Here is an 11,742-nt window from a genome sequence, read left to right as displayed (position 1 = left end):
TTTTTTTTAGTATAGATAGTATTTATTTACCTCATGATATGCTGCAAAACCTAATTAATCACGAATTTCTAATTTTATGTACTCCTGTCTCCGATTGTACCTCCCAAACATCCTTAAATAAATAAAAGTAAATTTGACTATGCATTTTTATTTTATTTTAATTGTTCAATTCGACTTCTACTATTTTATTCAAAAGTGAGCATATAAGGCCCCGTTTACACTGTGATTAGTGATTAGGCGAGTTCATATATTTTATGCAAGATTTCCAGGGGGGGCAGCTGCCCTCCCCTATCCTCCCCCCTGGGTACGCCCATGGTGCTATCTATTATTTTGAGTGAACATTGATCCTTAATGACTCAATGAGAATGCATCCAAAATAGTATTAGTAACCTTTTTCTTCGAATTTCGCTATTTTTCCGATGATATACATAGTATAGTGAATGCGATGGTTTTTTAAAATCCCATATATTATTTTCTGAATTCAGAATATGTGTATTATAAGTAAAATGTTTTGTATCGATTGAAACCATAAGTATATGTCAAAATCCATTTTGAAGTCACCATTATTTCAATGTCTTTCCGTCTAAATTTAAAAGAAAATTGAGAAATTCGTAATGTTGTTCCAAAGATTTATGTTTTTTTTATTTTTATTGATTTTTGATTACTTCGTACAATTTGGATATTTTTAAAGCCTAAAAAAATTGTAGGGTAGCCGATAATTTCACAAAAATATGTGTGTATCTTATTTAAAAGTTATGGTCATACGAAATTTGTCAACGTGGGATTCGCCTTTGACATTCAGTAGCTCCTTAACCGCAGACTATGTTGACGGCCATGTTGCCAATTCTCTAATTACAATAGAAACGGTAACCAAATTATTTAACATAAAACATTCGTGTACCTACTTTTATAATATACATCATGCAAATTGACGTTATATACATACAACCTTAAACTATTTAAAAGAAACTGCACTCCTACTAATTTTAAACCTCTTGAGATATTATGATGTGATACACGGAATCCTAAAACTTTTCGAACGTCTGAATGGGGGGACGAAACGTTAGGAAGTTTCTTTGAACAAACCCAACAAGGAAACTTACCCAGACCATAAAAGCCTAATAACTACGTTAATGTTTCTTTAACGCAAAATATTTTTCTTTTAAGGAAACAAGATGAATATCATATTGAAAACTACCATCCTCCAGTTTCTTTTACTGACTGCAGACTGTCAAATGGAAGACGAACCACATTGCGATTTTGAACATAGGCCGCAAGAACTGAGATTTGATTTACATGGGAATCCTTACCATGTGAATGTAAGGACAATGATTTGCTCTAGTGGCTCTCTCATTTATGAAGGATTCTTTGTCCAATGGCGAGATTCAAACTACGATACAGATATAATTTATTTTGCGAATAGCTACTTTCATACAATTCCAGCGTTGACGTTTCACGAGTTACCTGATTTAAAACAAATTTACTTAAACGATACTAGTATTACAACTTTAGAGGTAGGCTGCTTTCTAGGTGTAAAAGACCTCCAAATATTACGACTAGATGGAAATAACATTGAAGATATAGATAAAGGAATTGTAAACAATCTTCCAAGTTTAATAACTTTACGTCTGTCGAACAATCAGTTGCGCGCAATTCATAGTGGTTCCTTTAACGGCCTTAGAAATCTGGAAGGACTCTTTTTAGAAGGCAACAAACTTCACTTCTTACCTGACGACTTATTTTCACCTTTGAGCAAAATTAAAACGATTGATCTTTCTAGAAATTATTTAGAAGCACTTAACTCTGATATATTCTATCATTTATCAGAGCTGGAGTATCTATATGTAAATAACAATAGATTAAAACATCTTCCATCATACCTATTTAAAGATCTTCCAAAGCTCATTTTACTTGACATTTCTGAAAACTATTTAGCAAATATTTCATCTGATTTATTTCCTGGACTTGATAGCTTAACTCACTTGAATGTTTCTCATAATCAGCTTACCACATTGAAGGCAAATGATGTTTACTTCCTTAGTAATTTAAAAGAATTAAAATTAGCTTACAACAATATTAGTTTCTTAAATCCAGATGAATTGGCAATCTTTCTGCCAAATTTAAAGGAAGTCTACGTAGATGGAAATAACTGGACATGTGGCATGCTGTTCAATATTATTAAAACATTCAGAATGGCTGACGTTCAAATTAAGCCAGGAAAACAATACCAAGAAGGAAATATAATTGGAATATCATGCTCTGGTCCGTCCATCAATTCCTCTTTCGCATCTTTTACAAATGGAAACAATGGACAATCAACACAGGAAACTGACGAAAGTCGATATTTTCACTATAATCATATTCTATTGGAAATCGTCGGAAAAATCTCAGACAATAACAATCTCATGGAACAGTTGATACACGCGAACCTTAACAGCTCTAAAAGCATCCAAACCATATCCGAAAACGTACAGAAAATTGCAATAAACCCAAGATCCTCGGTTACTTCCTATTTACCAAACCAAAACATGTCCCAATCTGTAGAACGTACAAATAATCTTTTAGGAAATATACTAAGTGAATTAAGAATGGAATGGAACAACATCGTGAATATAATCCAAACCTCGGCAAATCGTTCAAAAGTAAATGATGATCTTCCACGACTAAATAGTGTAAATCCACAGCTCCCTCTTGTTGATCGAAATGTTCCACCTTCATCATCAAATTTGGAAATGTTGAAGTTCATGAACAACATGAAAACAGAGTTAGAAATATCAAGAACTATTTTAGATATCTTCATGAAGAATACGTCTCAAGCCATTGCTTCAATGCAAGCAAAGATAAATGAACCCGCTGTCACCCCCCAGAATAATAAAAATAACCAAGTCATTTCAGAACGTTTCCAAAGAAACCCTTCGGAATCGAACACTGGAAATGGAAACATTGCTGTGATTGTATGCTTATGTATTGTCGTTATAATTCTGATTATGATCTTAGTAATATCGTATGTTCATAACAAGAAAAGACCTTTTATAGCTAATGGCCTGAGACGTTACTCATCCAATAGGCCTCTGGGAAACAGAAGCGATACGGATCTTATTGCCAATAGCACGACATTGTCAAACTCTGAAGTCTAAGATTAATGAATTTAAAAACATCTTTTTAATGTAAATCAAAGAAACATAAGGGAAAATATTATTTTTAATTTTGTTTACGTATTGTGTAAGTTCTATACTAGGTATACGTATAAAATTCAGTGGTGAAAAAACATGACATTATTATATTATTAAAAATAAATTGTTTATCTCTATGACATTACTATTTCTTAAAAAAAATCTTCTTAACAAGAAAGAACCTTAATATCTATTATTAAAAANAACTGCCAGACGCGGATCGCGATTTCGATCTTTTCGGATCTCATCAGCGCGTCGCAGGCAGCTCCGATAGAACACAGACAAACTTTTACCTGCTGTCTTAACAGTGCGTTTTAGAAAATACTACAAATAGCGCAGTAAACGCCATCTGTAGCACGATGCTGTCGGAGCTGTCTACGACGCGCTGATGAGATTCAAAAAGATCGATGGCAGTTTCGACAGAATATAGACCACTTCGAATTATTTTAATGTTCAAATAGTAGCTTCTGCTGGAATTGTAAACAATTACAGTTTATCTCAGCAGTTACATTAATTAATAATCTATTTCAAACTTTGGGAAATAGTAACTTACCCATCGAATACTATTGCGAACATTATTATCAGTTTATTCTTTTACTTTTGTATATGTATATGAATCAGCTTATAAAATCAACTTCTTCCTTAACCAAGACATATACGGTCTTAACAGTCTCAAAGTGAAAATCTCTAAATCTTGTTTTTGATCAGTATTCGTCTATCTATATATATAAAAGAAAGTCATCTTAGTTACACTATTTATAACTAAAGAACGGCTGAACCGATTTGGCTAAAAATTGGTGGGAAGGCACCTTAGAACCAGGAGAAGGACATAGTATATTTTTTGTCCCGTTCACGTAAAAAAAATAGTATAAGAAAACGCAACTGACATGGAATGACAAAATGCAACTGACAGCAAAACAAAAAATCAAGACATCAGTCCAGCCGTTCATTTGTTAAAAATAGTATAACAAAACGCAACTGACAGCTAAACGTAATGTTGTCTATGGTTAAGTATGGTGTTTTATCTATAGTCAGATATACCTGAAACTTGGCTTTAATGCATTTTCATATAACATTAGTGACATAGGTACATACCTGTTTCAACATTTTACAAAATTCTACCTATTTAGGAAGCTGAAAGGGGTTTGCAAAGATTGCATATTCGTTTTTGGTCCGATTTACTTGAAACTGGTTAAAAAATTCAATCTCTGTTGGGAGGGATGAGTGGTGATGAGTTGCAAAGTTTAAATGGAACATATATTATTTGTGGTCAGATTTACTTGAAACGCGGTCTTAATTGTCTCTCATTTATTTCTGAAAGACCTATCTCGACATTTTAAAAAATTCAACCTACGAAGGGTGGGGAGGGGTAAAAAGGTGTTGCAATTTTTGTTTGGACTTGGTATATATGCTGTTTGATATTATTAATCAAATGAAAAGTGGTTGCAACGTTTCCATGGGGTATATTTTATTTGTACTCGGATTTACTCGAAGGTTGCTCATTGTTGAAATTAAGCAAAGATGTGTTTTGGCAATTTTTAAAAATCAACCCTTAAGGATGAAATGTTGTTGCTACGTTTGTATTTGAAATCTAAGATGACGACGTTACATAAAGTTAAAACGTTGTAGGGCGAATTAGGAGTTAAAAGGTTTTATGGAAAAACAATATTAATTTCTGCGAGAAAAGCCGCCGGGAAAAGCTAGTAGTTCATAAAACAAAAGATTCGGATATATATGATATGTTGAATGAATTTAAGATATTTAATGATTAAAAAGGTTTTTATTTTAAACTTTAAAGTAGCTCCTTAACTGCTTCCGCGTTTAATTAACTATTTATTAATTAATAAATCATAAATTAAATGCTTTTAAATAGTATTTGGGAGTTAAATTAATGTATAATAAATTATTACACTTCACCCCTGACATTTCGTGAAACGATTTATTATTTATTTATTTGAACGGTGTACCTAATGATATATAATCAGACAAAGAATAACCATTGTAATTTTGTAGTGAGTTACTGCAACAATTTCTACATAAAAGTAAATTTCTACCAATCATCCCAAATAATTTGATGTAGGATAACAAGTTTCATCAAACCTAAGCCTGAATAATGGTTTCTGTAGTTTATTTGGACATTCGATTTTCCTTTCTTGTTGTCGGCCTTTTATCACTCTTCCTAACAGATATAATCCTTAATTAGCTTTGTTGTCGCCTCTGTTCCCTGGAAAGCAATAAGTTATCTATTTACTTCTCTAAATCCTTGTTTACCAGAATGTTCCATCATCAATGCCAGAAACTGAGACTATTCTATACTGTACGAGTGCAATGGTCATTACCGTTACCGTTAAATGATTCTTAATTTTCTAATAACGAGCTAATGTTATTGTTTTATTAAGAACTAGTGACCCGCCTCAGCTTCGCACGGGTGCAATGCTGCAATGCAATCTATATTAAATGCACAATGTGTTTAAGGTACTTAATTGGATAAGAATTAATGCTGTATTGCCTACAGTCGCTTCGTAAATAAGTCATTATTTCTCATAAAAAGTAAAGGATAAAAATGGTTATTGTGGGTTATCCCTAAGAGATAGATATATACCATCCCGGACTTTTTGTAGACTCTTTTAAGATGTACAATATTGTAGTACATTATTTTCATCTATCTCGTAGGGTTCAGCCAGCGTTTGCAATGTAAGCGCAAAAAATGTGTTTATTTACGACATCACATTAGAAACCTCTAAAATTATCAGTGTTTCCCTACTATATTATGCATCTATTTTACATATAAACCTTCCTCTTGAACCACTCTATCTTTTAAAAACAAAAACGCATCAAAATCCGTTGCGTAGTTTTAAAGATTAAAGCATACATAGGGACAGACAGCGGGAAAGTGACTTTGTTTTATACTATGTAGTGATATTGTCACATATTTGTAGGCAGCCCAACATACAGTATCACAAGTAGGCATTCCAACAAGTGTTTGAATAAAACAAATGAAATATTTAAAGGCGTTTTGCGTATTCAATTTTGATAAATTTTAACTATTCAATTGATTAAGGTCCCTATTTGTAAAAACTTATTATCGTTAGACGTTTCGCAAGCACACACGGTTCTAGTATCTTCAAATGGTAGGCAAAGTAATTCTTTAAAACGATAGTCGAAAAAAACCTGAACTTTTGTAACTTTATTTTCATAATACGTAATGCTACATACACTAAGCGATAAGAATATCACAGTCAGCAGAAAATACGTGGGTTCATTAAGAAGTAATTTTTTCAAGGCTTCTGATTAGTACGTTTATCGTTGTTTATCTTTGGACTTCCCCACAATTTTAATTCAATATTAGCAACAAAATAGTCAGTATTGCATGAGAGGATAAGACAGAGGATAGTGATTTTATTAATATTTTCGTCGTCGTTGTGGTAAGAATCTCCAATTTATTATTATAACAAATAAAAGTCAATTGTAACGCATGCTTCTTGAGTTCTCATAAAATTTAAATTGTATTTGAATTCCCTTAATAGTTTAACTTTTTGTAGTCATTAGAATTGAATAGAGAAAATTTTATATCTACATCCTTCAAGCTTAAAGATTTATATGACATTTATTCAAATATTGTTGATTGAATTCAAAATATACGTATAAAAAAATTATTCTGCATCAATTAAAATAAAAAAATATTTAAAAACCGATTTTTAGTTACTTTGAATTAGTTTGTGATTTTTTAAATAAATTGATCAGATCAATCGTTCGTAGCGGGACCTTTTCCTCATATGAGGTCTGTTCAAAAAGTATCGCGAATTTTGAATTTTTTCGATTTCTTTTGTGGCGTTATGGTGGTATACATGCCTCTCACTTATACCGAATGAATGTTCAGTTAATTTTTGACAGCTGCTTTGCTTGCACGTGTTTTGACTCGTCTTCGATTTTTGCCTATTCTAAAAAATAATCATGGAATCTGTATCAAATTTTGTGTGGAATACAAAATTAAGTGCGCGGAATGCGATGTTGACTGTGGCATGTGGTGAAACTACGTTGGACCGAAGCAACGTTTATCGGTAGTACAAAATGTTCTCAAATATTACTGAATTTCGACTAAAAACAACATGGCATTAACATTGCTAAGCAGCCGCTCGACTCTGTCCGTAACGACCAACATGTGGTCCAGAGGGTCGTAACTGGTGACGAATCATGAGTTTATAGCTATGACGTGGAAACCAAAGCTAAATCATCCCAATGGAAGCTGCCGCACGAGGCAAGACCGAAAAAAGCGCCCCAAGTTAGGTTAGGTTAGGATGTTAGAATGTAAGGATACGGTTTTCTTCGATTGCAGGGGCGTGGTGCATCGTGAGTTCTTGCCACAGGGAGAACGGTCAATAAGGAATATTACCTGCAAGTTATACGAAATTTGCGCGAAGTAATCTACCAGAAACGCCCGGATTTGTGGAAGAACAAAAGTTGGCTTTTGCACCGTGATAACGCCCTGCTTACACATCAATAATGCCGCAGCCACCGTATTCCCCAGATCTCTTCCCCTGTGTGTTTTTCTTGTTCCCAAAACGGACCATGAACGGACGACACTACGCTACGATTGAGAAGAACAAGACACCATCGAACGAAATGATTTTTTGAAGTGCCACAACTGTATAATACCTGGTGAGGATTACCTTGAAGAGCATAAAATAGATATTTATGAAAAAGTAAATAATTTTTGAAAAAACACAAAATTCGCGGTACTTTTTGAACAGACCTCGCATGCCGTGCTATAATAGTAGCCTGATGTGAGATCATGTAGAAGCAATGTTGGAAATCGTGACCGGATGCTGTGCTACCAAGTTTCTACTTATAACCGAAACGGTAGTGTTAAATTAATTGTTCAATTTGTTAATAATATTTACAAAATTGTAATTCTTTTGTATAATCCTATAATAGAATGCAAACAGAAAACATTCTCGTATAAAATTTTTTATGTTGGTTGATGCTATATAGGTCTACAATTAAACATATTTTTAAAAATAATAATCCACACGGTGTGAAATGATTTTTCTTCTTTTAGTTATAAAATTCTTAAACCACCTGACGTAGATTGATACTTTTCCGGGCGTTTAAATGTTCTTCCATGGGGCTAGGAAAGCATTACTAAAATAAACGGACAGACAGACGAACGAGTGATCTTAAAAGGGTTTCGTTTCGGACGTACAGAACCCTAACAGGAGAACCAACTTGACATTGTAGTTGCAAAAAAATCTTCTCCCATAAATTGAAACTGCAAATGTAAGTACGTACAATATTGTTTTGTTAAAAGATTTACTACGTTATTTATACACTTTAGACTTCTTATTAATTTTTCCATAATCTAAAAGTAAAGAACCATTTTCTATTTTTTTTTCAAAATTTTAAGTTCAGTAGTTGTAGCGAATGGTCAGCTTTCATCTATTTTCTTAAACAACTTCAAAACTATTTATTTAAAAAAATATATTTGAGACCCTTACAACAAGCCCTTTCATTTGATTAGTCACACGGTACAGTTTGCAAAACTTTTCTTTTGTTAATTTCTTATTGGACAGACGGACAGACGGACACTCGAGTGGTCTTATAAGGGTTCCGTATTTCATTTGGACGTACGAAACCCTGACAATTGTCAACGAATAACGGCGAAACGTTAAGAAAAGTAATTCATTCCATGACCGAACAGGCAATTACCTCCAACTATGTACTAGCCCAACAGCTGCATTATTTATATGAAATCCTATGACATTGTTAGTTACTTAATGGTGGATTAATATGCAATATGAGTTTGGTGGTCAGAACATTGATGCGTAAAGCCACAGGTCCCGAGTTCAATTCCCGACGGGGGTGTGACAACAACAACAATTTTTCCCTCATTAATTTGAGGTAGTTTGTAGTGAGTAAATAAAAAATGATTTCAAATTAGTAGCTGCATTATTTTTTTCTTTAAATCAAATTATTTTTTGTTTAAGAAAAGAAGATGAGTATCACACTGAAAATTATCATTTTCCAATTGTTTTTATTGGCCTCAGACTGTCAAGATGCAGAAGAAAACAATCCAAACTGCAATACTAACATAAGAGAAGAAATGGTAAGAAAGTATCATTATGGTGATTATGAACATCTAAAGACATTGAATTGCTATAATGTCTCTGAAATTTCTGAAGGATTCTTTGAGAAATGGCAATCAAATCCACAGTACATTGACCAAATTTCTTTTATGAATAGTCATCTTGATACACTTCCAGCGTTAACATTTAACAAGTTGTATAATCTAAAGGAGATTTCCTTAAAAGCAGCTGGTATTACAATTTTAGAGGTAGGCTGCTTTGTAGGCCTAAAAGAACTCAATATATTACAACTGGATGGAAACAACATTGAAGTACTTGAAAAAGGAGTACTACGGAATCTTCCGACTTTAACAACGTTATATCTCTCTAACAATCAGCTACACACAATTCATAAAGATTCTTTTAAAGGCCTTATAAATCTGAAAGAACTCTTTTTAAATGGTAATAATCTGTACTTCTTACTTGATGATTTATTCTCACCTTTGAATAATGTTCAAAAGATTGATCTTTCAAGAAATTATTTAGAAACACTTAACGCTAGTACATTCGACCACTTAGTACAACTAAAGTATTTGTATATAAATAGCAATAGATTAAAGTACCTTCCACCATATTTATTCAAAGATCTTTCAATGCTAATTGTACTCGACATTTCTAATAACATATTAACAGATATTTCGTCAGGGATATTATCTGGACTTGATAGCTTAACTTACTTCAATGTTTCTCATAATCAACTTACCACATTTAAATCGAATAATCTTTATTATCTTAGTAATTTAGTGGAATTAAATGTAGCATACAATTACATTAGTTCTCTAAATACAGATGAATTGACAATTTATTTGCCAAATTTGAAAGAAATCTACTTACATGAAAACAACTGGACATGCGACATGCTGTTAAGTATTTTTAGAGCATTTAGGATGATTAATGTGCAAGTCCAGCCAGGGAATAATTACCATGAAGAAGGAAGTTTAATTGGAATTCCATGTACTAAGCTGTCCATAAATTCTTCATTCGCATCAATTACAAATGATAGTAGTGGACTATCAATACATAAAACTGATGAAAGTAGATTTTTGCAATATAACCATATTCTGTTAGAAATCGCTGGAAGAATTTCAAACAATAACCATCTAATGGAGCAGTTGATACACGCAAACATAAACAGCTCTGAAAGCATTCAAATCATCGCCGATAAAGTGCAGAACAGTGCAATAAACGCAAAATCCTCTGACATGTACCACTTGCCAGGCCAAAACATATCCGACTCAATAGAACGTACAAACATTCTTTTAGAAAGTATAATAAACGAATTACGAATCGAGCACAGTAATACCATGAATATTCTGCAAAACTTAGCAAATCATTCGACAGTCAATCAAGATACTCCACGACTAAATAGTGTTAATCCACAGCCTCTTCAACTTAACCAAAATGTTCCACTTGGTTCACCCAACTTGGAAATTGTTAAGTTCATGAACAACATGAAAACAGAAACGAAAACTATTTTAGACATCTTTATGCATAACATATCTCAAACTATCGCTTCAATCCAAACGAAGATTAACGAGCCTGCCAACTCTCAGAATAATTACAAAAACCAACTCATTTCTGAACGTCTCCAAAAAAACCCTTCAACATCCAGCGCTGGAAGTGGGAACATTGCCGTGATTGTTTGTTTGTGTATTGTTGTTATTATTCTGATTATAATATTAGGAATTGTTTATATTCAATACAAGAAGGGAACCTGTGTAGCTAATGGTCTGAGACGTGGCACATCCAACAGGCCACTGGGAAACAAAAGCGATACCGATCTCATAGCCAGCAGCACATTCTCAAACTCTGAGGTCTAATATTATTGCCCAAATGTTGTCACTTTTAATGAAATTTCAGCAGACGTATGTAAAAATCTAATTTTTAATTTCGATTACTTGTTATTCAATTTGTGTATTGTTTAAAACCAAATATAAAGCTTGATATTATAATGTTATTATATATTATTATAAATTGATTTTCTTTTTCATTTTTATACACAAGTGGTCGTTTGCTAGATACTTCTTTTTAAAGAAACCTGAAAGTTACCTTACCCCTTGCTACAATAAAAACAGATCTTGTTGATAAAAGAGAATCTCAACGAAAATTAATATCTTTGCACCCGATAACGTTATTATAGGTAACTAAGCAAAAACAGAATTTAATGAGGAATTTGTATTTTTCTTATACCTAATAAACATTTATTAATGTGAAAAACGAAAACACATCAATAAATTTTTAACTGTGCAATTATTTTGCTAAGGTCATAATTATAATGAAATATTTAGAATTAACAGCATACGAGGGTGGATTGATAAGTTTCCGGCCTAACCAAGAGATGACGCCACTAGGCCTACCTTGAGGTGACATTCTATAGTACCATCCTTGGATAGCTTGTAGCTATAGTTTCAGCCCGATCTCCTTGCTAGTGTAGGTTTGACAGCACG

At 33.0% G+C, this 11,742-nt stretch overlaps 2 protein-coding genes across 8 annotated transcripts in view; both read left to right on the top strand.

The window, feature by feature from the left end:
- LOC108742561 (leucine-rich repeat-containing protein 15-like) overlaps positions 1-3,266 on the top strand; it is an 11,647-nt gene extending 8,381 nt beyond the window's left edge. For all 3 annotated transcript variants that reach the window (XM_025980623.1, XM_025980622.1, XM_018477832.2), the window contains one exon: positions 1,168-3,266. In XM_025980623.1, the coding sequence (XP_025836408.1) occupies positions 1,176-3,137 (1,962 nt within the window). In that variant the 5' untranslated portion in view covers positions 1,168-1,175 and the 3' untranslated portion in view covers positions 3,138-3,266. The remainder of the gene's footprint in view (positions 1-1,167) is intronic.
- A 3,230-nt stretch (positions 3,267-6,496) lies between these two features.
- LOC108742889 (leucine-rich repeat-containing protein 15-like) lies at positions 6,497-11,273 on the top strand. 5 transcript variants are annotated; one of them, XM_018478257.1, is made up of 3 exons: positions 6,497-6,598; positions 8,233-8,450; positions 9,163-11,273. In XM_018478257.1, exon 3 carries the CDS (start codon positions 9,166-9,168, stop codon positions 11,113-11,115), a length of 1,950 nt encoding a protein of 649 aa, XP_018333759.1. In that variant the 5' UTR covers positions 6,497-6,598; positions 8,233-8,450; positions 9,163-9,165; the 3' UTR covers positions 11,116-11,273. The 5 variants fall into 5 exon arrangements, with proteins under 5 accessions (XP_018333759.1, XP_018333744.1, XP_018333766.1 ...); XM_018478242.1 differs by having other exon boundaries at positions 9,158-11,273; XM_018478264.1 differs by having other exon boundaries at positions 8,233-8,454.
- Positions 11,274-11,742: the final 469 nt, after the last annotated feature.

The sequence above is a fragment of the Agrilus planipennis genome, unplaced genomic scaffold (genome assembly GCF_000699045.2).
Source record: "Agrilus planipennis isolate EAB-ADULT unplaced genomic scaffold, Apla_2.0 scaffold3, whole genome shotgun sequence".
Classification (NCBI taxonomy): Eukaryota; Metazoa; Arthropoda; class Insecta; order Coleoptera; family Buprestidae; genus Agrilus; species Agrilus planipennis.
This window is presented reverse-complemented; position numbering and strand designations above follow the sequence as displayed.